At 42.2% G+C, this 27,246-nt stretch overlaps 1 protein-coding gene across 2 annotated transcripts; it reads left to right on the top strand.

The window, feature by feature from the left end:
* Positions 1-368: 368 nt before the first annotated feature.
* Positions 369-26,288, top strand: LOC148638589 (next to BRCA1 gene 1 protein-like). Of its 2 annotated transcripts, none has more exons than XM_088623024.1 (21): positions 369-794; positions 4,498-4,560; positions 4,990-5,008; positions 5,473-5,495; positions 7,369-7,569; positions 8,293-8,370; positions 8,954-9,168; positions 10,148-10,279; positions 11,127-11,330; positions 11,760-11,919; positions 12,277-12,540; positions 12,760-12,900; positions 13,250-13,325; positions 14,186-14,296; positions 16,135-16,293; positions 17,107-17,253; positions 17,886-18,354; positions 19,297-19,391; positions 21,226-21,304; positions 21,683-21,782; positions 22,385-26,288. In XM_088623024.1, the coding sequence occupies exons 1-21, from the start codon at positions 693-695 to the stop codon at positions 22,559-22,561; spliced, it is 3,015 nt and encodes a 1,004-aa protein (XP_088479150.1). In that variant the 5' UTR covers positions 369-692; the 3' UTR covers positions 22,562-26,288. The 2 variants fall into 2 exon arrangements, with proteins under 2 accessions (XP_088479150.1, XP_088479152.1); XM_088623026.1 differs by having other exon boundaries at positions 375-794; positions 17,955-18,354.
* The last annotated feature ends 958 nt before the right edge of the window (positions 26,289-27,246 follow it).

Raw genomic sequence — 27,246 nt, 5'->3', positions numbered from 1 at the left:
TCTTGTCTTTATTTATGCATAAACAATAACAACAAATACAATACAAACAAGCGTACATATAACATTTTACGACAAAAACATCGTCAGGGGGTACATATTACAAAATAAATTCAAATTATGAAAAACGTTTAATCTTTCTCTTATGTCCATCCAGGGTTAGAATCACAGGTATCTGTGTAATCTGCATTGTCATGAAACATTTGAAAGAAACTATAATTAGCATCTGCAAATACAAATATAACTGATTTACAGAATATGACATGTATTGCGATATGTTGTAAATCAGTATACGCCTTTAAAGCAATGTAGCTTAACATCTGCTACAGCAGATGAATGAATAGGTATCGTTAACTTATATTCATAGGAAAAACACAATTTGGCATCTTCATGGTCAGAAGCGGGAGCCTAAAATGATATAAAGAAACACCTGTCAAACCCAGCGCGATCCACTCGTCTCTCCCGGTTTGAGAGTGCGCATGTACCCTCTTGATGACGTCGGGCGACTTCCTGTCACGTGGGGGCCCGTGTTTACCGCAGATGTAAACAGAAACTGTGGGGAGAAGAGCTTCGTGGCCGAGCTCCGGAGGCAGGCGAGAAGCTGGCTTGTAAAAGAAGAAGACCGTGCCATCGAGTAGATCGCGCTGCTTCTTTGTTGGATGACCTTTGCAGACTTGCACATCTGACAGACGGCCATGGACTCCCCCGTGAGCTTGAAGGCGCATTTTAAGGGACGGGCGGAGAGCCTGCTGGTGTCGGACTCGGAGAGGACGCGCTGGGAGGCGGTGGAAGTGGCGGTGAGCCTCCGGCGCGGCGGTCGGACCTCGGCGTCGGCCCCCCCCAGACACGGCCCTTCTCGAAGTTTCTCCTCAGTTTAAAATCCTGCTTTGCTTCCGTTTCAGGGCCAGTTTGAAATTCCGACGCGCTGTGTATGCGTACGGGCGATAATAGGATTTCCGTGCCGTGCGTGATGTCAGACATTAGAAACGTCATAAATCGTAATCGCAACGAGTAGCCCTTATATCCAATTAATAAAGACCTGGCTCAGTCTTTTACATACACTGTACTGTGTTGGTAGCAAAACTATCAACACAGGAGTCATAAAAGAGTCGTGAATGACTGCCCGAGGTTCTGTGCGTGAACTGGGAAAATACCACAAATATGTTTACCTTAACAATCGAAATAATAAGTTACAATTAGTTCAAATCTACTTGGAAAACAACCTTATCTGTTATGAACGCTGGGTAGGAGGGTTGCCTTGTGTGCTCCTACAGATCGGCGCCGTTTTATTTATTTTTTTAAAGAATACTTATGTCATATAAAGAGGAGAAATGTTTCTGACAGGTTTGTGGGGCATTGAAGAAACACTGTGTTAAAGGTCACGAAGGCATGACCTTTCGATACCGGAACAAAACGGAGACATTGTATTATTTTCCTGCAGGCGAGTGAGTCATCCGCGGTGACGCAGCATGTCCTTAATGCTTACAGTTGAGATGGAAACCACTCGCATCTGTTCTCCTCGCCCTTACGGAGAGATCAAACAAACAGCCCATAGTAATGAGGAACAGTTTGGAAATGCACATATCCACCCGCGGTGCCCCCATCAGAGTAGAAAGTGAGAAAAAAGAAGACTCGTCCCGTGTAAATGTTGTTTTAGATGGTCCGGCCACCTGTCTGAAAACCATTTTGCATTCTTTGGCGTTTTATTGTGAGTACTGTATCTGTCTTGGGACAGCTCTTTCAGAGCACAACATCCCTACATAGGTTCACAGTACATATTGCATGTTAGTCAACATACAATAGGATGACTAAATACAACAGCTCTTTTCCATTAAAGCTACAGAAAGACAGCGGATCAGTTGCAGCGACCTGAAAGCGCCGTTACAACTGGAGTACAGGCCGGGTTAGCACGCAGCTCCATGAACTAGTCCTTGAGACCAGTTGCAACGAATCTGGCCGCTGAAATGAGCCCGCAGCTCCGGACTGAACTTGGTCTCAATTGCAACAGCTGCTGCCCTCTAGAGCTCACTGAGCAGGGAAATCGCCTCTTCGCATGGCTTAACTTTAAACGAATTAACAGCGTACTAAGCGGAACTTGGGGTCACATTAGAACCTTCTCGAATATAGTGGAAATATCGTCACTAAGTAATTAATTTATGCGTCCGTGGCTTATTGTTAATTTAACATTATCCTAATATTTAACTATAATTGTCTTTCAGATACACCGCAATTATCCATAATGAAGTTAATTAGTAAACGTGTTTATTAATAAAAGTGTAATTTATTTATAATGAAGTTTAATGCTGTATTACAGCAAATGTATAGAGCCGTTAGTATGCGATTGTGACTTTTCAGATGTCCCGGGAAGTGGACATAGCTGAAAGTAAATACATCTTTAAATTGGGTGTAAATTTCAGATGTGTTCTGTCTGCAATAGTATAAATGTATCTCAATACATAAAATTAAAATAGCAACGTGTTCGCTTATTAGTCTGTCGGATCTCCGTAGGAATCTTATCTCATCAATGGGAATAAAAGCGGCTATAATACAAGTTCAAACTGAAACGCGCAACTACTGTTCTCGTTTGTTTCGTTCCCTTATCTGCTATATTTTTAACATAAACGCCGTTCTTAAATTAAAAATAACATTAAATTGCCAGGGACATTCAAATATAACTATGGCCTATATGTTAATTTACTGAATAGAGTAAGTGCACGTTCTCCCCATGTTCAGGTGGGTTTCCTCGGGGTGCAACAGTTATCGCCCACAGTCCAAAGACATGCTGGTAGATTAACTATCCTTAGTTAGAGAGTCTGTCTGTCTGCCCTGTGACAAAGTGGTCTCCTGCCCAGGGTGCACCCTGCCTCGTGCTTGTTGCTTGCTGGGAGAGGCTCCAGCTCCCCTGCGACCCTAAATTGGATGAAGTGGTAAAAAAAATGGACTGATAGAATCAACTGCATGGGTTACAGCAGTAACAATATTAACAACAGCTTGTTTTAGAGAAGCAGGGCGATTGTTAATAAACTTGCCTAGCAGCTACCCCGTTAAGCATTCATGACGAGTCTTTTCCAAGTGCTTATGTAAAACAGTGGCAGAGGAATTTTCTGTAATTAAATTTGCCAAATTCTCTTGTGGTGTGGGTAAAACGCCAGTGACAGCTTTCTGTGCATGCCTTCCCCACATGATAAGGGCATTAGTATAGTTGCTCTCTTATCTTGGGTCTGAAAATTAGAACGGAAGGCTTAGTGAAGCATAAAATGTTCTTTTTAATTAATTGAAACGGCTTTCCTGAGCCCCATGACATGCAATTCAATGTGGTTCTCTAGAGGAAGAGGAAAAAACCCCAATAGTTTCAACACAGCAGATTAGAGCTCATGTTTTGCCCCACCTAATTACATGATACTTTGGCTTATCACCACCTTCTCATGAAAACGTTCCTCTTCTTAGCCAGGTTTGAGAAGCCCTAAGTTGTGGCTTTCATGTTTAAACAATAGAATGCCTAAAACGGAACTATGGTGGGATGTTTTTTTTAACTTTTAAAGACATCTAAGGCATTAAGGCTTATTTGTTCAGAAAGGGCTGTATTTTTTGTGTGCTCATTCTCTCAGCTGGACTAAGGTCTGTGCCACACATGCTTTATGCAGCAGCTTTGCAATCCTGTAAACTCAAATGCATGCCTCCTTAACAAAAAAGAAACCTGACAGCAATAAAAGTAAGACTAGAGGATGCCATTGGGTTTGACTCTCTCATTTGATCGTTAGCTGCTGAATTGAATTGAGCATCTTGCCCAGGTGCGTCTTAAATGATCTCAGGTTGATCATTTAGCTTCACCGCCATTGCCAAGTTGTTTGTTCTGAAGCAGACACCCACAACTTATCGTGTAAAGGCGTGTCTCCAATTTGCGGTTATAAATTAACTTATTTTTCTCCACGTGTCAGCAGCATTATAAGATTTATATGTTAAGCAAGGCTGGGGCCGTGTCAAGGCTATAGGAGACCTCTAAAGTGAACCAGGCTGCTCCTGTATGTGGTATTTCCACACTAGTGCTACAAATTGCCCTTTAGCTGAGATATTAAACCAATATCCTGACTACTTGGTCTTTAAAGACCCTATGGAACTATTAGAGGTTTTAACCCGGTCTCCTAAGTAAACTCCACTTTGGGCTTGTGCGATTTGGTGTCTCTCCTTTTGCCCCTTAATTGATATGATGAAGAATTTGTCACTTGTTCATGAGATCCACGTGACACTCAGGTGGATGGTGCACTTCACCACTGGATGAAGTGATTCCTCTTTCATTGTATGTGTGACCAACTTCACAAGTACAAGCAGTTATTTATTATTGTAACTTGCGTCCTTGTGGTTTCTTAATCGTGTTGACTGGATTGACATTTTCAAGATGCATACCAAGTAAAATGCAGTGCAGAGAGGGTTGTAACTTGGCTTTGTTTCAGCTGTCAGGCAGCTGTCTAAAGGAAATAAAATGTTGATTCTTTATTGCAGGTGAAACATTCTTTTCGGTTAAGCGATGTGCAAATAAAATACTTAGATGAGGACAATGAAGAGGTAAGACAAGTTTTTATATTTTTTTTAACTAAAATGCATACATTCCCAGTGATGCACAGTGTTTGAAAACCTTTAACAGCATAGACAAGATTGAGCATAAAACCTGTTTCTTAGTCCATTATGCTTAGAATATAGCACATTTCTGTATTCATTTCAGTTCAAAAGCACGTGACACATAATTTGCTTATTTATTTTTTGCAAAATTAGAGGCTATGAATATTTTAGATAACTTTGAAATAGTTTTAAATACTGTGAATGATTTATTACAATTTCCATAATTAAGTTAATTTAAAATAGGCAGAGTTGTTCTATGTGTTTGGTGTGTGTGAAATGCATGAAGTGAAAATATTTGTGTGTAAAGACAAGCAGCTTAATAAAAGTAAGTTTTAACCATCTTTCTTCCTTTCTTCTGCTCTCCTGGCATTTCAGGTTTCAATTAACAGTCAGGGTAAGTCATCTGACCTAATAATGGTGCTGTTCTTTTGGAAGAACAAACTATCATGTTTGGTAGCTTGTTATTCACAAATTACCTTTCAACTGAATAATATTTTTATTTCTTAAACTTTTTTTATTAATTATTATATCTTTTTAAGATCACATAATAACTTCCTTATTATTCCTCAGAGGAGAATCCTGTGATTACTCTTCTTCTGTTTTTGTACCAGTGGTGTCACATATGTCGGTCTACATTTTGTGTTAATTCAGTGTGTGCTTGTTATACACTGTAATGTAAATGTATTGATTTTTCATGTAGCTCTTTTTACCTAGGCTATCATTTCCTGTTATAACAGCGTCTTGAGTTTAACAGCATCGACTTCTTTTAAAAGACAAAAGTTTGATTTAGATTTCCTATAAAACAAAGCGGTAGGCTACTGTCTTAGTCACTAAAATGTTTTTTTGTCTTTTTTACAGAGGAGTATGAAGAAGCTTTAAAGGTACCTTTTCTTATCATTGTAACCCTAGACCAATAGGTGGCACTAATGTTTCTCAACAAATATAATCTCAATTTGGAAACCTAGGAAAGCTCTCCTATAGTGTTGGGCTTTGAGAAAGCCACAGCCATGCACCGAATAGAAAGAACAAATAAATGATTTATTGTTTACAAAGAAATTGTAAGTTTTTCTCCTTGATCAGCTATGAATTAAAAAGTTGACAGACAAGTGTGAGAAGTTCAGACCAGGAGAGGTGTCCTCGTGTATTTTTGGCCGTCTGAGAGCTGGATTGACAGGGGGCCTCGGAGAGCTGTTGGAGATCATTGAAAATGCAGCTGCTGAACTGAGCTCTGTGCTGATGCTTGTGAGGATTGTTCATTACTGTTTAATCTCAGGAACCTGAGCTCTAAATTACAGTGACACCTCTTCTACCTGGTTTGTTCCAAGATAACTGTAGGCCGGGTTGATGTGCTACAAATTGGTTTATATTGTTTATAGTCTATGATTATGTTTGTATTTCAAGGACTTATGAACATAAGAATGGCGACTTTTTGTTTGTGACCTTTACCCACTGTGGCAGAGCCCAGTAGCAGGTTTGACAGTCTCAGCTGACCTGCCACTAGAAGCCATTGAGGCCGCAGTCACCTGTATACAGGTTCTCTTTGGGTGAATTAGTTAGTTAATTGGGGTGAGTGGCACATTCTCATATGGGTGTTAATTAGTGTCAACCTCTCATATAAAGGTAGGTAGGTGGTGGGTTTCTTTTGTGTGTACTGCGGACCTTAATGGAAATCAATCCTTATTTAAACTGTTTTTTTTCCTTGTCATTGTGGTTTATCCATGTGTTCAGGCCTCAAGCCACTACCTGACGAGAGGCTGGGCTGTCACACCTGTCTAACTCATTTGGTTTTTAAGTAATGCACAGGCTGGGATTGAAGCTGGGATCAATTACTTGGCAGACAGCTATGCTAGCCCACAGTATATCGCTGCTCACACAACCTATGGCGCATACAATCCTTCTTGCGGTTTAGAGGCTGGCAATCAGTTGTTGTTACTGTGACACATTCAGCTCTTCCTATGGTGGGAATCTGGCCTTTCAAGTTGCCTCTGTTAGTTTGGGTCTTTGTTACTGTGACCCATTAAATGACTGTGCTCGTCTAAATGGAAGTACTGTGAGAGTTACACATTTTTACCCTGGCAAAGTCTTTCATCAGTTACAGAGTAGAAACTGGTGTAATTATTGAATTGACAAAGGAATGAATAGCTAAAATATTTTTCCAGATGACATTTCAAGGCAATGCATTCAAATAAATGAACCAGTAACAAAAAGGCACTGCACCCTGTTTAGATTTAATTGCCTGTAAACTTTGTTGATCTGTGGCTGATTTCCTGGTTGAGGCTGGTGTGACCTTGCTGCACATGCTATAAAAATAAAAAGTGCTTTTTTTCCACTGGGGAAATGTGAGCTCTGGCTTTAAAAATGCTTCGTCTGCAAAGCAGTCAGTGTGCGTGCAAAACAAATTACGCAGTAGCTGGAATAAAAAGCCTGAATCACCATCTGTTCTGTGAACTTTTAAGATTGATTATGTTCTTTGCAGAGGAAGAAGCATGGAAGTGATTTTGTTACCAAAGAAAGAAAACATTGGACGATTATTCAAAAGACTCTTATCTCAAGATCTAGTAACTGTTTTTAGTTCTTGAGTGTTCATTATTTCTTAGAGTTGTGATGGTTCAATATAATATATGAAATTCAGTATAATTGTTTGTGAGCATTTTTTTATACCCAACTTGAATTTAACACGTTAAGTCTTCATATGCTGGAAAAAAAATGAAAAAATACATTTTTATTAAGCACTCTGCACTCTTGCATCCACAGAGTGCGAAGAAGCAGGGGAACCGGCTGCGCGTGAACGTGTATGAAGTGAAGGGGTCCTCTGGAACGGGGGAGCGAGAGAGGGGAGGTGGGAAGAGAGACCACGACGTGATCACGACAGGCGTCAAGCCCATGATGCACTGCTCCGCTCCGGCCAAGCCTGTCAGCCAGAATGTGCCAGCAGCCAGTCCAGTCAAGGAAACGGTAACCGAGAAAGGGCTTGTGGCTTTATTCCACTGGCAGACCTGCCTGTGCACTATCCATTGGCATGGCAGAGTATGAGGCACTGCTGTGCAGTGGGGTTAGATAAAATCAAAGTGAAAATAAGCAAGTGAAGGAATGGAGACAAAGATAAAAAGGCAGAGCAGATTTTTCACAAGTGTTTGTTGTAATCCATTGCAACAGAGGTGGACTTGATTGGAAGTTGCTTTAAGCTTCTGAGAGCTGGGTTACCTTTGCATTATAATCATACTCCAAAGTACAATGTCAAACCTTTTAGTATTATTGCAACAGAAATAAGAGGTGTTCACATCAAGTAATTAATCTTCAGCGTGTATATTTTTGGGTGGCACAATGATTAACATTGCTGACTCACAGTGCCGGGGCCCTGGATTCAGTTAAAGACCTGCGGTGCTGTCTGTAAGTTTCCCCTGTGTTTGTGTAGCTTTCCTCCCACAATCCAAAGACATGCTGGTGGGTTCATTGGCTTCTGGGAAAATTGGCCTTGGTTGAGTGTGTGCCTGTCTTTGTTTGTGTCTGTGTGTGCCCTCCAGTGGACTGGCATCCTGTCCAGGGTGTATCCTGCCTTTGCTTGCTGGGACAGACTCTTTCTCCCCTGCGACCCTAAAGTGGATGAAGCAGTTAGAAAATGGATGGATGGGTGTTTTTCTTACAGTAGGAAGTGAATACTTCTTTCTTTGTCTGCAGTTGGTGATAAAGGAAGTCAAAGTGAACCGAGAGAATGATCAGGCTCCTCCAGCATGGTTTACATCTTACATGGAAAAGGTATGTATGAGCAATCCATGCATGTTTATACGGCTTATAATCCATGTAGGTTGTATTGTATTGGCTAAGGCTGCCTTTGCACTATTTCATGTAATTGATTATAAGGTAATTTTTGCATTATCGAATATGCAGATGGGGCCTCAACTGAAATTTATATTATAATCAGTTTTTATGACAATATGTGCAACAGGTGCCATCATACGTTAGTGAACAGAAAAGACGCATGTAAATTAATTGTTCTGATTGACATTTGTCATCAGCAGGATTGATCCAGGATTGTACTCCCTAGTCTTTAGCTGCATTGTTGGTCACATCAGATTAGGCATACTCAGATAGTTTCTCGGTTGAGAAGCCTTGCTCTGGATTGGCATAGATTCATCCCAACACCCAGACCCAGATGTGACTCAAGGAATCGCAAAGCAGCGGTTTTAACCACTGGGCCAGTGTGCAAATAATAAAACATCTACCTGCTGAAAACTGGAAAAATCCTTTGTAATTCAACAAAATGGGACATCATTGGCAGGGAGTGAATCCTTCTGCAAGGCACTGTAAATGCCCCACTGAATTCCTGCCTTGTCTGTAGTTCAAGGATCAGCTGGTAAAGGAAGCCGTGGAGCGGATCTGCCAGGATTTCTCCGAGAGGTTCTGCATTCAGAAGGTATCGCAGCCATCGTCCGAGGAGCCAGGCAGTGTGGCTGCCCAGGTCCAAGAAGTCAGCTCCACAGCTGCAGACAGACCCAAGCTCCCTGCCTGCCAGAGCTGCCAGGCCCCGACACAGCGGGGCAGCTACCTTTGCAGGTCAGGGCTCTCTCTCTTGCAGACCTCTTGCTTGCTTCTGTGGCCCAGAGGCCACCTGGTGGCTTGCAGCACAGTTTTGTAGAAATTTGTCATGTGGCAGTATTCCACCCACAGGCCATTGTTGTAAAGGTGCGTTTTCAACTGCTTAAGATGCATTAATCCATTATAAACAGAAGTTATATATAATGTTAATGTGATGTTATGCAAATCACAGGGTTAAATGTGACGCCGTTCAGTTGTGCACTGTTTTACCCATTTTAATGTGTACTTATTATTTAAAATGACATGTCTAGATAAACAGCAGGGCTTCAATGTGCTGATTAAAACAATGTGTTTTCATGTTCAAATTCTATTTGTGCTGTTAAGTGTTATCAGATTTGTACTGTAGTTGGCCAAGCAGTTGATAAGCTACTTTATACTTTTTGATACATTAATTTGAGTGTTTCTGTTATTGAATACTGTTGCAACTATTCCAAAAAATATATAAGCCAATATCCTAAATTAAGCAGGTTTAGTCAAAACAACCCCAAATGTTTTAATAAAGAAGAGAGTTGAGTAGTTTGTTGTCAGAAACCACAGGATATTGCATTCTTACAATTAACTAAAATCTCTATCATACCAGCACAGAAAATAACTCTAAAGTCCATGCTGGCATTTTCATGGATCAGAATTCCCTATTGCTATTTTTTCAATATTGCGGCTGCTTTTGCCGAGTCTCAAGAGGAAAAACATTTGGCATAGGTCTTCCTCACTGCTGCTACCTGAGCTTTGAGCTACCGTTAGTGGGGAAAAAAAGCAGTTGCTCTACATGAGCAACTAAACAGAATTCCCCTGTCTCTCCACTGCCTTTCTTTTCTGATGGGGAAACCAGCCCTTTTGATTTGCATGTGATAGCTTGGAAACCAAAAGTACCATTTTATTTGTGATGCTTACTTAGACATTCTTCATTGACCTGCATGATTGTTTTATTTCCTAACAGTGTGTGCCCATCCTATACTCTGTGTGAGCAGTGCAGCTATGGGCATGACCCCACCCATTCCTTAGTAAAAATCAGGACACTTGTCCCTCCACTGTTTGATTGTGGGACATCGGTCACAGGGGAAAGTGGAAGGTAAGATTGGTACTCTGTACTACAGGAAAGTTTAAATCTGCTTCATGTTTGCAGGATTGCACAGTGTTATGCAAATTCTTATTCCTTAAAGAGAGAGAATCTTGTCTTGCTGATTGCTGGTGGTAGTAAAAAGGCTAATTTTAGGTGATCTTTAAGTACTTTCATGTGGATGAGTTTGCCAAGAATTGCAGTCCTATTATCTAAATGAATAGAAGGGGGTTGGAAAAATGAATTATTGCCAGACTTGAAGTTAATGAGGGTTAACTAAATGTAACCAGAATCTATAAGATAACTTGGGAAAGTTTTCCCATTATTGTTTGACCTTAGTGTTGAAGTGTTTGTTTTGCTTTAAGTAACATTTCTCAACATGAAACAAAGCACAGCAATATCCAAAGCAAAACTGAACTAAGGCGACGAATCTGGGATTTAATGGCCGGTGTCAGTATGCAAAACCTAAGAGTCTGGCCTAAGCGGATTTCAAAATGGGCTGGCTAAGAACATGAAAACAGCTCCAAGTGAAAACTGATCATTGCATTGCATTTTTTATGCCGGTGTTTTAAATACCAGATATCAACATATGAAAAATCTTACGCATGCAGAACATGGGGAAAAAGTGGGAAAATTGAACAATATTAAAATAAAATGGACTGAAATGTAAGACTGCAGCTCATGTGGTAACAGTTGTTTGTGATCCAATCTGTGACCTTTAGCTCTGTTTGCACTTAGTGCACTTAGTGCTGATTGCCAGCAAAGCCTCATAGCAACCCCTGGGCAGTGAACTTGCTCATCCTCTGAATCTGCCGCTGGGTTATTGTTTACATGCACCTGGACGCTGTGTTTGTTTCAGGTTGCAGAAGCGGATCGACAAGAGCTTCAGGAAGGCTGAAAAGCAGAGGCTGAAGGCGGAGAAGAGGCAGCTGAAGGCCGAAGTGCGCGAGATCAAGAAGCAGCTGCGCATGGAGAGGCGGAGCGCGCAGTGGAGCGCCGCCGGCGAGGGGGCCGCGGACCCCGTGCTGCTGCAGCCGAGAGGGACGGTGGCCAGCGGCGCCCAGTGAGGATCCGTGTGCTCGTGTGTCGGAAATGACGCTCAGGGGCTCGGGCTGACCTGATAGGCCTTTCCTCCCGTTTACTTCTGTGGTAATGGGGATCTGGCCTGGAAACCACTTTTAAAGGGGTCTTTGTGTTTGCAAGGAAAGAAATGCAGAGTGACATGTGACACAGCTGCTTTGACAGCTGCCAGCAAATACAAGCAGAAGGCATGCAGGTCTCTAGTCAGAAATGTACTCTGAAGCACAATCCGTTCACAAGGAATGCAGTATTTTTCTATCCGAAGCAGTCCCTTCTGGTGCCTATAACCAAACAACTTTCCCGCTTTCCTGTGCGTTCTTTTGCATTAGTTTAGTGTGATTAATTTTATATGTAAGACCTGGATCGAAGTAGGCGGCATTAAACTAGAAATGGTCCCGTCTTGTTTGAATAGGAGTCCAAAGCAGTCCTGTGCCCCCATGGTGCCCACCATGACAGCTGTGTTCCTGGATGAGAACCTGCCTGATGGGACACGCCTCCAGCCCGGTACCAAGTTCATCAAGTACTGGAGGATGAAGAACACTGGCACTGTCAGCTGGACTGTGGAAACCAAGGTGCTCGGGCAGATCGCTTTACCTGGCTTTACCTGATGAGGAGATAACTCCTTCTGGCTTGTCGTTTCTTTAATGGATAGTCCAGTTGTTTCTTTCTGGATCATTTATTACGTGCCCCCTAATTTTCACATTTCATGTTAAGTTGTAGCTGCTGTAAAAATCCTGAGGATGTTGTATTCCTTACTTTCTCTTTCCAGTACCCTATGGGTACTTGCATGAGGAAAGCTGTCGTCCCCGAGTTGCTCCCTGACTCATTGCTGGGGTCACCATGCCAGATCAGGATGCGTGTTTGTGACGCGGAGCCCTTACCGGGGTTCAGCTAAGTAAGTGTGCGAAATGCTGCTTTGTTTTCTGCAGCTGAAGTTCATGTGGGGGAACCTGGATCTGGCCACAGGGGAGAAGAAGGAGGTGGTGGTGCCGTTTCTGCAACCGGGCCAGGTGGGCGTGGTGTGTGTGGAGTTCGTGGCTCCAGGCCAGGAGGGCACCTACACCTCGCACTGGCGCTTGGCCCACCGGGGGGAGCAGTTCGGGCCCAGGGTGTGGTGCAGCATTGTGGTGGACCCCCTCACCGCCGAGTACTGTGCTGAAGGACAAGACCCAGCACTTTGTAGCAAGCCAGAGGCAAGTTTCCTCTTGGACATCTTCGTCCATATGATACTTAACTCTGAAATGTGCCCGTGCGTAGCACTGTACCAACTTTCGCTGCCCTTTGGGTACTGTTCCCATCACCCTCCTGTTCCGTGCTGTGAAACAGTGCTCTTGTGAGACTGCTGTTTTCCTAAGATATGCACACTTCTGAGGAAACCTGGTGGGCTCATTTTTCTAAAATTATTTTTGCAGGAGAGAGAACTTTGCAGTGAAGTGGCGCAGCCCCACTCTTCGGAAAAAGAGGAAGAGACTCCTGTCACACCTAGGAACTTCAAAATTCCTTCTCCAGACAGGGAGTATTACATCCCATCGGTGGATCTGCTCACAGCACAGGTGACAGGGGGGCTTCCCAGCATCTTCATTTTACAGCATGAAAAGAAAATACTCGGGGTTATTCCTAAGCAGCTGCACACCTGTCTATAAGGAGTAAAGTCAGTTTAAAGGTGGTCTAAAGTGTAAGAAGGATGATTTTCATGCAGTACGGAATGTGAAAGTTCTTTGAAGCAGCATCTCCCTGATCTAGACTTGAGCATATTTAGTGCTGCATATACTGTATATTTGAATAGAAATCTGATGGTGTTAGTAATAGTAGCAATTAAACTGAAATGTTTTTTAATGGGTAATCATGAACACTGAAGAGAATTGCCCAACAAAAGTTTGTGTGATACATTCTGTTTCTTAGGACCTGCTATCCTTTGAACTTCTGGATATTAACATTGTCCAGGAGCTGGAGAGAGTGCCTCACAACACACCAGTTGGTAAGACTGCTGAAGAGCTTGAATGGATTTCATGCAGTAGATCTTTTGGTCTTGTATTGAATATAAGTATCTCTAATCCTAAATAAAGAGACAATAAGGCATCCTGAAGTAAGAATAGTGTTACATACATTGAAATGGTTCTGCACCTTTTTACGCCCTGACATTAAATATGCCACCAAATTCACAGCATTAAAGAGAGCCTTTCCTCTGGTTAGCACTTCCTGTGTGTGATCAGTGCAGTATGGCCAATATTACAGAGTGCAGCCTGCATAAACGCAAGTCATAATGAAGGATAAGAAATCTGTCAGCTGTGATAAAAAGGCACAGTTGTACAAAATGACGATTTTTTTAATTCTGGTTGTACCCCAACCTCATGGGGGAGATAAAGACAAAGCCGTTACAGAACATGCACAAAAAACCAAAGAGAAGGGAAAAACTAGAAAAAAACATACAAGGAACACAAAACATCACATTGTCTCGGCTACGGCAGTGAGAGAATCTGAGTGCAGCTGAGCTGCGGACATTTCTGGAAGCACAGTATCATCTACAGTAAACGTGTTTACCGAGCAGGATAACTAATATGCTATTTTCAATGTTAATTCAGTATAATGAGGTATTCTTTGGTCTTCACACATCCAGTTTTATGGGAAGATCCATGCAGAGGATGGCCAGTGAAATATTCACTGCCAGTGCCGAGTTGCCATTCAGAGAGCAGTGCTTTGTGCAAGTTCATCCAACGAGATGAGGGAAAGTCAGTGAAAGGCATCGGAGTCTTATTCGGTTGTGTGCTTCCTTCCCCCGGCTGGAAGGCGTTGCGCGTAGCCGCTGGCGAGTCGTGAGATTGTGTTTGTCTGCCGCAGACATGACTCCCTGCATGTCCCCCCTGCCCTGCGACGGGCCCCTGCTGGAGAAGCCAGGCCTGGGCCTCATCGAGGAGGAGGCGGAGGGCTCCGCGCTGAAGCCGCTGCTTGGTAAGCCTGTCTGCTGCACCACGGGGTCTCCTCCGCCGCGGGGCCCTGCCTGGCCCTTTCCCACCCTTCGCCGAAAGAGCACCCATAGGGGGACTGAAGCACCAGGCTGGTGTGCGGGCCCTTTGTTCGCATTACAAGTGGAAATCAAGTCTTTGCTTCACTTCTTTTTCTCATGCAGGGTTTCGCTGCATGCTCTGTCTGTCTCTGACTGTAAAACGTCCACTCTCATGTGGCGCAGAGCAATTGGAATAGAGAATAAATTAAGGTGATGTCAGCAACATAACTTATTTCTTCATGCCCACTTTTTGGCTTGTTTCATCTATTTGAGGTATTTGTTGCTTTGAAAATTAATATCAATAAGGCCCCATACCTACTCCATGATGGGGTTGGTTAATGTCACAGTGGAGAGACTGTGTCTTGATGTGTTTGATTGCTGTTTGCAGGTGTGAAAGTGGAGCCAGCAGGCTTCATCACAGCTGCATACGCGTTTCTCTTCTCTTCTCATTTCCTGATTATAGTGCAAAACCTCAATCTTAAACTGGTTTTAGCTGGCAGCTACTGTGATATGACCGGTGAGACAGAGAAGCTGTTCAGAGAAGCAGCACTAAGGAAAAAGCAAAAACATGTAATAGTCCTGGGTTTGTTACAGAATTAACCAAAACTGTACAAGATGTTAAAAAAAAACTCCAAAAAGAGTTATACATAATTGAAGACTGGGCAAGCACCTGGCAAGTAACATTTAAAGTAAACAATTGTAGATGACTGCATGTAGCAAAAACATGAATGTAAAATTGATATGAAATAGGAAATCCAGAATCTTGTAAGAATCTTGTAATCTTGTAAAAAGCAAAACTTTCTATAGGAAGAATACCTGGTGAATCTAATTGTTATGCAAATTATGCAACACTCTAGTAAGATATCACCGTAATGCAAAACAGTCCCAGCTTAGACCCAGCCAGAGACATCCCTGATTTGGGCACCGCGGTATGTCTTGTTCTGACTTGTTCTTGTTCTGCTAAAGGCATTGAATTGAACTTGATGAAGTCAACTCAATGGACTTCTCCAAAGCCAGCACTGAAACCCGAACTAGAGGGCCAGAGGGGAAGGAAAGTGTGATTAGAACCAAGGCCAGGAAACACATTTTTCCCCACAGTGGGTTGTTCCTGTCTGAAAGCTGCCCAGGCTTCTCTCCAGAGATGTCTGGATGAGATCTTTGGATCACTCAGCTGCCACTGAGCAAGCTGGATGGGCTATAGGAGCTTGTCTCACCTATAACCTCTCTTTTGTTGTGGGTTAGTTTTGTGTGCTGTACTCATCTCGCCAGTTCCCTTATTGTGAAGCCATGAAACTGAACTTGGTGTTTCTCCCACAAGATTCACTAATATTGTTCACTAATATTGCGTCATGGTTTAATAGACCTTCTCCATTGTACTGTATAAGGAAGAAAGAGATAATACTGTTAAGACCTCAGTTTTAACTGAGAAAACAGGCTCTAGTTCAAGGACTGGGACATTGTGGTTCAGATACATAGATGTTCGCACTCAGGAAAAAAATAAAATAAGAATTTTGATGTGGATGGATGTTTTGACATTCTGTTATATAAAGTATACATCCCACATGAGACAAAAAATCTGTTTAGCCTAAAAGAAGGCTGATCTGCTCAGGTCCACTGAGGCAGTGCCTCTGTTGCCTTTTGGAATCTAGGCTCCTTATTTCTGTAGATCTTGGGCATGTTTTGTAAAAAAAAAATAAAGGTGCTATAAATGAGTCTTTCAGTGTGTCGCCAGCTTTGCCCTCACCTCATGTGCCTGACTGTGCTGGGTGCCCTGTGATTTCAGGAGTGCCCCTTGAGGCGGGGAGCGGGCCGGCCCAGGAGGAGGGGGAAGAGGACATCAGTGGGACGCAGTTCGTGTGCGAGACGGTGATTCGCTCTCTGACCCTGGAGGAGGCTCCCGACCACACCCCCCCGAGGAGGAACAAGCCCGACAGTCAGAGGAGTAAGAGCTGTGTACAGAGAGGGGGAAAAGGCTTCATGTCATCCTCATTGTTGCCTCATTGAGTTCCACAGGTAGATTCGCTCCAAGGCATGATCACAGTGGAATGTGTTGTCTTGGAAGGTGGGATAGTACAAGGGATCTTTTTCTGAACAATATGTAACATTAAAGGGTACTACAGTGGCACAATGATTGGCATTGCTGCTGTGGCCCTGGGTTCAATTCCAGACCCTGGGGGCTATCGGCATGGAGTTTGTATGTTATCCCCATGTTCACATGGCTTTCCTCCAAGTGCTCTGGTTTCCTTCCATGGTTGAGAGACATACTGGTAGGTTAATTGGCGTCTGGGAGTATTGGTCCGGTTGTGAGTGAGTGTGTGCATGTGTGTGTCTCTGCCACACCATGCACAGGTGTCCTGTCAAGGGTGCATCCTGCCTTGCGCCTGTTGCTTGCTGGGTTAGAAAATGGATGGATGCTTGTAACACTAAATAACAACATCTTGTTATCTAGAGCACTATTACTGTTATATCAGTTGTATCTGCTTGTCAAATTATTTAAGGTTTTAGATTACATCAATCAAATACAATTAAACATGTTCTTGTAATGTGGTATTGGAAGTGTCGTTATCCTCACAAGTAAATTCAGCACCTAACCCATCTGATCACACGTGCTTAGGAATAGAAGTTACAACCCAATTGGCAGTTTCTTATGGTGTCATATGCATTACATGATTACATTGTGTGTTTTGGGGTCATTGTCACAGTAGCCTGTTCCAGGCGATCTGTCAGTCAACAGGCTCATCTCGTTTTCTTGCAGCTTGCTTACAGGGGCAGGAGATCGTCTCTTCTGGCGGAAGTCCTGGAGATGAGCCCAGTGAGAGGAGACCGCTGTTGAGTGCGTTCTCTGAAGGGAAGTGTGCCAGAGAGCAGGTCCAGCCTGCACAAGAAAGCCTCAGACGTCCAGGTGTGCAAAGCCCAGCTCCCTGTGCAATTATTGTCTCATTTCAGACCTTGGAAGCATATCACTCCTATACTTAAGTCTTTATCTGGATTACCTAAAAATCACGAACTCAATACAAGACCTTGTTACCCACTATTAAGGATTAAAATAATCTGTCTCCATCATTTAACTCAGAATTCCTTCACGTCTGCACTGCCTCCTGTAGGCTCCCTTCATCTGGGGCTGGTCCTTTTCTCACTGTACCCAGGACTTAATCTCAGACATTTGGTGACCCTCCCTTTTCTGTCACATTTCTGTCCCTTTCCTATTGAAAGCTCTTCATCTGACTCTTTGAGAGACAAAGTCTTTGCCTCTATTCAAATCTAAACTCAAACCTCACCTTTTTACTAGGGCAAATGTTGGATTGCCCTACATTCTATCCTGTATGTTCATGTTTCATTTTTTCTTTTCACCTTTTCTTTTTTTTTGTACTTTTTTATTCTTAATCACTATGCACAGCATCCTTGGTTTGGAAAGGCCCTTTATTAATAAAAGTTATTATTTCAGAGTTTATAGCTGGTATTTAATTCTGTAAGAGATGTATCTTTAAAGAGAAGTTTTTCTGAAATCTTTCTGCTCCTCTGATGGAATATTAGTGACCCACAGCATGGTCCACGCAGATGTCATTGAAGGAGTCGGTGACTGTGTTTCTCCGCTGCCTCCAGAGGAGTGCGAGGAGTCGGATATCGAGAGCGTCCACGCTGGCTCCGGCTCGGAGCGAGAGGGGGATGAGGAGATGGCCCAGGACGATCAGGACGAGGTGCAGAGCCAGGGCTCCTCTGCCTCCTCTGAGGATTACATCATCATCCTGCCGGACTGCTTCGACACTAGCCGGCCGCTGGGGGAGTCCATGTACAGCTCGGCCCTGTCCCAGCCCGGCACTGAGGCCAGCAGCATGGAGACGGACTCGGCGCCGGAGCAGTCGGAGCTCGGCGCCCCCGAGGGGCAGAGGGCGGCCGCGGTCCCGGGACACAGCGTGAACGACATGCTGTGTGCCTCCCAGACCCTGGATGCTGTGCCGCTCACCCCTGAGGTGGTGCCCACCCCAGCCACACTGCAGCCCAGGTACAGGCACAGCCTGGATTGCATCGCTCTGCAGCTGCATTGGTTTGAGTGCAGAGGCAGAGCGCTGCAGTTACACCTGTGTGCTTGCTCATACGTGGACTTTGCACCGTGCTGACACCTTTCTTCCTGATCAGTCCTTTTGCTGCAGGCGATCTGGATTCCATGCTCTGCACTAAATTGCATTGATTTTATTTTTGACATTTGTCAGTTATTCTTGGGTGGCGCAATGGCTAGCATTGCTGCCTCGCAGCGTTGGGGCCCTGGGGTGCTGTCTGCGTGGAGTTTGTATATTCTCCACTTGTTTGTGTGGGTTTCCTTTCCTCTGGGTGCTCGGGTTTCCTCTCACAGTAGAAGACGTACTGGTAGATTAATTAGCTTCTTGGAAAATTGGCCCTGGTGTGAGTGTGTGCTTGTCTGTGTGCCCGTGTGCTGTGTGCCCAGTGGTGGACTGCTTGCCGGGATTGGCCTTAGCTCCCCCACAGGGATTTTACTGTGCAGTTCAGTGCAGTTTTGAAATGGGTTTATTTTAAGAAGGCCCTCAGAGAGAGAGAGAAACACCAGCACATGCTCTCTAACTCCCCTCTGAGACATGAGTACCACTAATGCAGACTTGAACAGTCTTTTATTTGACCAAAAGTGTTGCATTTAGAGCACGATCACAACCTTTTAAATACAGAATGTGAAAGTGCTTAGTGAATGTCACTTTGTTAGACAGCTTCGTAAGGATTCCACACGACAGCTGGTTTGCCTTTTTAAATGCTGATATAGTATCAGTTTCTCAGATGTTTGCTTGTACTTGTAGATTTAATTTTAGCTTTTGAAGACAAGGTTGTATATTTCTTTGCTTGCATTAATGCCCCTGAAATACCACAGTCTAATGGCTTTGTATCATTGTAGTGGCTTGTGGCTCTCATGCTGGAATGAACTTGTTTGCATTTCCAGGGAAGAGAGCAACACCTGGAACCAAGACCGGAGTGAGATGGAAGCACTGCGTGCCGGTGAGCGTTCTCCACCTCCACAAGAAGACATGATTGAAGGTAAGCCCTGGGCCCTGCCTGTTTCTGGAATTCATGACTGATGTTTGAAACTGTATGCATATTTCTGACCATTTACCTACAGTGCCTATAGAAGGTCTATGAGAGCATGATTAATATGTTCCCCTGGATAACAGTAGCCATGCTAAAGGGCACTGAGATTTCCAATTCCTCTGGTGCATCCTGGGGCTGTTGGAGCCCTCTGGTGTGTGTATGGGAACACATTCTTCGTGATCCCATTTTTGTGTGTACAAACCTCCTCAGTGCTCTGTTCTGATCATGCTTGCATTTTTACAAGCACCCTGCTGCAAATGTTGGACCATAAGAACAGTTAAAAATGAGTGTGTGAGTGAGTTTAAGTGATGTTTTTTGCAAAGCTTTCCGGTAGCCAACAGATGCAGTTAGGTCTGAGTTCTAATCACGCGCCTCTCCCTGTCAGACTCGCATGCCAGAGTAGTGTTTGTAGGGAAGTACATTGGCACTGTAGTCATAAGATGATTGCTTTTATCCTGCTCAAGCATTTCACAATCACTGAAATTGTTCGTGAGTCCATACCACAGAGCAGTAAGTAAGGGTGAGAACAGGCACGCACCATAGATTTTGAAATAGATTGGAAATTTTAAAAATAATTTAAAAAATGAGCATGCAGTATTACACAGGACAGGTTATATGTGCTGAGATTTAAGAGATTTGCTTGCTTGCTTTGGTCATATACAGCCAGCACATTGTAATTGCCACTTTGTAATGTTTGCTAATCACACTAAATAAACAAAAGCATTAGTCTGAAAGCAGAGGCACAGTGATAAAAGGATAATAAACTCCATGTCATTAAACAATTTTGGTAATACTCTTCAGCATGTGCTACTCTTGTTTTATAGCACAACGAAGATATAGCCTAAGAAGCGATCACTGTTAATCACTTCTGCCTCCCTGAATCTGACAGGGGAGTGTACAGAATGTGCTCTGTCCTCACTGGGCAGGAAGATTCTCAGTCAATGCTTTGGTGGATCTGGAGGGAAAAAAATACAGATAAAGAAAGGAATACAATTGTGACTTAAGTCCTGAAATCATGCCAATTATATTTCTACAGGTTATCTTATTAATTGGATGCAGGCAGCAAGGTTATTTTTTGGTGTTTAAGATGTCCCATATACCTAAGCAGATATCTGTGCGTGTTTCATATCTGCGTGTGGAAGTAAGCAGATAAACCAGTCTGAAGGCTTGTGTGGTGGGGAAGGAAATGTGGTTTTATTGCTCTTTCAAAAGATAGAAGGCTGGAAACCACCAGAAGACCGTGTGGTTTACTTTAAGCACGAATAAAATGTACTGGGTCCTGCTGATCGTTAAGTGGGGTGTATATTTACTTTCAGTATAGGCTTTCAGTAAAGTAAAAGTTGTAGTTAAAAGGATATTGATTTAACAGAAGCATGATTCAGTTTGGTGGCTTACAAATTTATTAGGGCTACAGTCAACTGTGCATGGAAAATGTAAGATCTTACTTGACTGTAGTTGAATGAATTCCTGTTCCTGTGTCATTTCCACATGCCTCTGAGTACTTATTGCATAATGTTTGGTTCATGCAAAAGCATATTAAGATGCTCATTATCCCATACTTTATTCCAAATAAGCATTTTATTGTTTTTTTGTAGAGTCATCACTAATGTGTGCAACTTTTAAGGCTGCTACAAAAACCTGCTCATGCCTTCCTTATGTCCTTAAGAAGCAACTAGGTTTCATTCTGCACAGGTTTTAAAATTGCTGTATTCTGAAATTGCATCTGTTCAACTTAGATGTTAGGTCACACTTCAATCTAACTTTAAAAATGTTCCCCCTCTAGTTTCCAGTCCTGTGCAAAGCCAGCCAGCGGTTGTCACTGGAAGTTTAACCTCAAGACAAGACTGTATCCAAGATGACAGGTAGTGTCTTTTCATATGTTTATTGCAAATAAGGAGATAAACTCAGGTGACCGCAGTGCTGTGACATTATAAGAAACTATTTAGTATTTCTTCATTTTTCTTCAAAATTTCATTTTGGCACAGCTGGCAAGATTTTTCTATAATGCAGCCTTCTTGTCGTGTTTATATTCACTGCAGCAAAAATAGAATTTAAAGCATCTTATTATTCTTGTTTAGCAAGCTTTCTTAGGACAGGCCTTTGCTACAAGCAAAGGTGCAGCAAAATCATCCTGTAATGAGATTTGTGTAGGTCTGTTAACGTTAAGCCTTTTAAAATATTTCAGCTGCCTCGTGCACTGGTGTGAGAGCTTTGAGAGTCGAGACTTGCTTTCTCCACAGATCCCAGGGAGGAATAGCAGGTGGTCTGGTAAAGGGAGCCCTGTTAGTAGCTGCCTCTGCCTACAAAGCCCTGTTCACGGGACAGCCAGTCCCAGCACAGGTGAGCCTGCGTCACTGCGCCACACTCACCGACACCTCACAGGGTTCTGGGTCCGAGGGTTACACTGAGAAGAGCCTCCATTGAGGGCTGCAGTCTCACTGGTAATGGCACAGCCTGATTGCAACATAGCTGCTCATTTTTATCAGTGCTGCTGATGGCTAGTGCTTTTTGACAGTATAGAGGCCACTAGTGTCCAATACAGAAATCATGCTTCTCCTCATTGGTTAAGTCAGTGCTTGGTTCAGTTCAGTAATTCAGAGCAGGACTGGAATAAGAGTCATTCATCTTGGTAGCTTTGTGGGACCAGGATTGGTGACCCACCGGGTTTGGCAGCTCTCAAAAAATGCATAGATATGTCTGCTGAGTCTGCCGGATGATCTCCACTTAAATTATAGCCTTTTTTATGTCAAAAGCACGTTTTGATGAGGGTGATTCTGCTAGCGCAGGAATCCAATGGGGAAAACTGCCACAGCTTGCAGAGCAAGCTCCCCCCGATGCATTTCAGAGAGGAGCTGCAGCAGGTGCCGTGCGTGGGATCGTTTCAAGCAGACTTCACTGCCACCCGAATTTCAAATGCGCTTTCTTGGGTTGTGTTGGCACAGCCTCCTGCGGATTCCGCCAGCCAGCAGGCCGCCATGATGGAGGTCCTACTGGAGATGGGCTTCGGGGACAGGCAGCTGAACCAGCGGCTGCTGAAGAAGCACAACTACAACCTGCTGGACGTGGTGAACGAGCTGGTGCAGATGACCGACAACGACTGGTACTCCACCCGCTACTGACGGCACCCAGAGGGCCTTGGGGAGATGGCACGCTTTGTTTGACCATAGTACAGGTCCCAGCCACAAATACTGTAACTGCCTGCCTGCGAAGCGAATGGCAGATTTTTGTCCCGTGCTGTATGGTGGGGCTTCCTTCTCTTTGAACTTTAGGTTTTGAAGACCAGAATGGGAGATCATAAGAGTACCACAGACTGCTGCCACAGCAAAGATTTTTTTTTTCTTAACATGCCAAGCTGCATAGTTAAAGCAGATGCCCCTTAGTAGCTGGTTCAGCTAGGACACCATTTCTCATGCAACACAGAGCCTAGCATAAACGTGGCAGGGAAGATAAGATCATAACATGCTTCAGCAATGGGCAGGTCTGTTTTTTACCTTTAGTTTAACAGTGAATCCGCCAGTCCCGACGTCTTCTAAAACATCAGTGTTGCAGTCATGGAAACAGCTTTGCTTGCTAGAATTATGACTGCTTGATAAGAAAATGAGACCACAGTCTTCTTCATTCCTGCGAATGTAATCCTGCTTAAATGCGTTTTATTCTTGTTCTTTCTCATTAAAACCAAGAGTCAGGAGATATACTTTCTTAGCCTACTATTTAACATTGGAGAGTAAATCCTTGCTGGGCGTTTTAAGAGTATACTAAACCTCCGGCTGAACTTTACAGGTTATGAGAAGTCTGTAGTTTCTGTCTGACAATGTGACTAACAAAAGCCAGCACTAAGCAGACATGTTTTATGTACAGTTCTTAAATATTGGGTGTAGTGATACTTTGTTTCAAAAGTATGCATGATTATTTGTATGGCAGTTGAAACTGGTAACTAGCTTTCTGCACAGGTTTAAGCAAACAGCACAATAGGGATCACACAGCACTCTGACCTTCACACTAATGTTCGTCCTGAAATTCGTGACGTTTCTCACTTTAGATGGGCCAAAACAACTGCTTGTAGTAGATATTGTAAAATATTTTTCGTGCTTTTCGAATAACATTCCCATATTTTGTCTGTGTGATACATGAGAGGGGCAGCAGATTATATCTTTTGGTAAATGATGCATTGCTAATGGTGTGCTAATTAATGTCCAGATTATTTAACCCTCTGTGATATAGATCTCCTCTGAGCTTTTTCATTTTTTCCCGGAGTGTGTTTGTTAGGCATGAGCTTTCTTTACTTGTCCCAGAACATGTTCGTGATGGCAATGTCTGAGAGAATGATCACATTGCTTTAAAAGAGCTTGATTTATTTTGAAATTGGGAAGTTTTTTTTAATTATGATCTGAACAACACACTTTCTTTTCCCTTTCAAAAAGCTTGAATTGTGAAAAATATGTGGAATGTCACAAATGCTTTTTCGAATCTCTGTACAGAATACCAGACCTTGTATTTGCAGGTCTTTATTCAGTTTCAGGGGGATTAAGATCTACTACTTGAGTTGCAATCCAGTGAAGGAGACTCCCTGCCTGTCTCTTTCTTTGAAAGTTTCATTTCAGTGAGACTGAGTGTGAAGAATAGTACCTTCCAGGAATTGATGAGTCACATGTAATGTTTTATGTTGCCTCATTACCCATGTGTTTCCTATAGTGTTGTCAACTCCTAGCCCAATTAAATTGAAAAAATGTAGCACCACATGCACAGGAGTATTCAGTGATGTGCACTGTAAATAACCAATATTTTTCTTTTTAAAGAAAAACGTTATTAAAACCCATCCAAGCAAGGATTTAGGAGGGCCCAGGAGGCTTTCTTCCTCGACTCTTTTGGATTACAGAACTTTTAACTTGGATGTAGTAGAGATATATTTTGTAAAAGGTCCTACTTCGTTTGAAAAATGGAGTGTGTAGTTATGAAAGTTAAACATATTTCTAAAATATGAGGTTTAACTGCTAATCAGATTTCTCCTCTAAATTAATGCCTGGACAGGCACTCAGCAGATTATATCTTGTTCAGTAATTAACTAATGAACAGAACTGAAAAAATCTTTGTATTAAGGGTTTTTAATCTATGTGTTGGATGATTCATAAGAAAAAATCTCAAATTTTATGTTCATGTATTTACTGCGAGCTTGATTTTGTGGTTAGAATTCTGTTTTGTTAGCTTAAGTGTTACATATATGCTCAGTGGGCAGTTTTCTTTTAAGGACATCAGAAAACTGTGACAATTAATATCTCAATCTCTCTATTTAAACAATTTAAATCATTCCTTAATCTTGTTGCATTGAAGGTTTTTCTTTTTCTTTAAATATTTAGCTTGCATTTTTTTCGTTCCTCTTAGGTTTCATTTCCTGAGCAAAAAGTTTCTCCTGAAAACTCCTTATTGCTTCTTTGGGGCATAAATTATTAGAACAGAATCAAATTCTTGGATAAGCACCTTTAACATTAAACCTTATAGGAGAGTTTGGCTTATTATTAAACATTACTTTTCTAGTTGATTACTATTATAGTGTTATAGCATTAGAGTGTTTTAGTTTAAATAAGCATAGTTAGGTTAAGGAATCGATTTTATTGAAGTAGCTTGTTACAGAATGGATACTACATTATCGTGCATTATTAACATTTGGCTAGTGGTATTATTTTTAGGAATACAGTTTGTAAATGGAAAGAAATGGCTGTGTTTGTAGGGGATAATTTCCAATCCACCCCCTCCCCAGTGTGAAATGTGAAACTAAGTAATGAGAGAATATGGGAAGTGTTTTAAGGAGATTCAAGCAGGGAGCTGTGTCAGAGTGTGTTGTCTGCCACGGAACAAGGAAAGTTAATTCCAGGCTGAAAAGCAGAAAACATTTCAGGTGTGAAGAAGGCTTGACACCCAAAACATCGTCTGTCTGCTTTTCAGCATGTGATGTAAGGTTTAGTTGATCCTTATTAAGCTAAACTACAGAAGGATCCACACTGTAGGACCTGTGAAAACCCCAGTGCTTGTTTTATACAGCACTATTTCTGTTCTTCTGCACAGATCTAAATTCAGACTTTGTGCGTTTCTGGTCTGGTACCCAATTTAACAATTGTTTACAAGTTAAAGCCTTCAGATAAAATACTTATTTTCAATTAAAATCAAACCTGCGATATCACAGTTCAGCTCTCACATGTCCCTGAGTCTCTTTTTTCCTCTTAATTGACTAGATAATTTAAGGCCTTGTTACTGTTTTCCAGATCTAAATGAACTGGGAATTTTGAAGACACTACATAATTGTGCTACCTATAAAATATTTAAAGTAGTTTGTTTATAAGCTGCAAATTGATACACTTATGGGATTGATTGAAGAGCAAAAAAATAATTTTCTGTTCAGTTAAATCAAAACCCAGGCTGAAAGGAAACGTAAGCAGTGAAATGCTGGTGTTTCTTTAGTTGTGCCGGTTAAAAGGTTATAATCTTCATAATCATTAATAATATTAATCTGACTCTCTACACAACATGGGGTTAAAGAGAATTTGCTCTGATGTTAATTAACTGAAGCAATTGAAGTATTTCTGTAGCACTAATCTATGAGGACAAAGGTATCTGTTGTTGTTTAAAGAAACTGAGTGAAACAAATGATTTACATACCCTTGTAGGGAGTGGTTGGGCTGGACTTTTTCTTCATCTGACCTCTTAGTTTGCATGATATACTGAGGATACTGCATAGGAAAACTGCATTTATGCTATTTCTTTGTTCCATAGGATAAGCACTTTAAAAATACACAAAATGTGATGTAAAAATATTTGTTGCCTACATGATTTAATAAAAGTTCATTAATGCAATGCAATCTCCAGTGTGCTTTTTTCAAGTTTTCTTTTACAGGTGTACGTAGTACTGACTTTAGGAAACGACTGCATTTGGTATGCTTTTATCTGATTTTGTTCCTTGATTTAAAAGTTTACATCCACTTCAGTTTTCTTCATTGCTGATTTATTAGTTATGGTGTCCTTCAAGTAAAAGAAGTCTGGATTATACTGCCAGAATTAAAGACTGTGCTTGGGCATTTCGACATTTTGTGTCTGAGTCTGTGTTATATGATCAGGATACTACTACAGTACAGGGTGAACTAACCTGCTAGTCTGCCTGTCTTTTAGCAAGTAACTAATTCTGCAAATAACTTTGTGGTGTATGATGTGATACATGTGGACTTACAGAAATGTAAGTACTGCTTGCAAGACTCATCTTCCAAATTAAAGCTGCAAGAATCCAAGTTAATGTCTGCACATGTACAAAGAAGTTGTGTAAAAGGGGTTATTGATAATGGCAGCTACTTCAGATCGGAAGTCCTCGGAGAGGTACCATAGGTATCAGTTTGAGGACCACTGGTCGTCCAAATTTACATCCGTGGCCAAGACTGAGAGTAAATAAACTTGTCAAATTCGTGGATGATTGGGAAAAAAATGTAAGGTGGAATAGAGAAAACAACTGGCAAATGAAATTGGAGCATGTATAAAACGCAGGACACAAGCGTGTGAATTTCTTATATCGAATGGATTGTAGTAAACGGGAGGAAGCACTATTTAAGAAAGATGGAAGAGAATAAGAGATCACTGTGTAAGAATCTTCTAAGTCATGTAGACTCATGCCTTGTGTTTACCAGGTTAGGCTCCAGCTCAGAGATAGTGGTTAGTAAAAATGGATTGGTAATAGTCATTTGTATTATCTGTATTGGTGCACAAGATCGGATAGCCTTTGCATTGTTATGAAGGACAACTATTCTTAAATACATTTTAATGAATT

The sequence above is a fragment of the Lepisosteus platostomus genome, chromosome 28 (assembly GCF_059453375.1).
Source record: "Lepisosteus platostomus isolate fLepPlt1 chromosome 28, fLepPlt1.hap1, whole genome shotgun sequence".
NCBI lineage: Eukaryota > Metazoa > Chordata > Actinopteri > Semionotiformes > Lepisosteidae > Lepisosteus > Lepisosteus platostomus.
This window is presented reverse-complemented; position numbering and strand designations above follow the sequence as displayed.

Bases quoted from the DNA above. Each gene is read 5' to 3' on its own strand.
- LOC148638589 (XM_088623024.1), top strand. From the start codon at position 693: ATGGACTCCCCCGTGAGCTTGAAGGCGCATTTTAAGGGACGGGCGGAG. The intron at 8,371-8,953 runs GTATGTATGAGC...CCTTGTCTGTAG, and splicing joins TTACATCTTACATGGAAAAG to TTCAAGGATCAGCTGGTAAA. The intron at 21,305-21,682 runs GTAGTGTCTTTT...CTTTCTCCACAG, and splicing joins GACTGTATCCAAGATGACAG to ATCCCAGGGAGGAATAGCAG.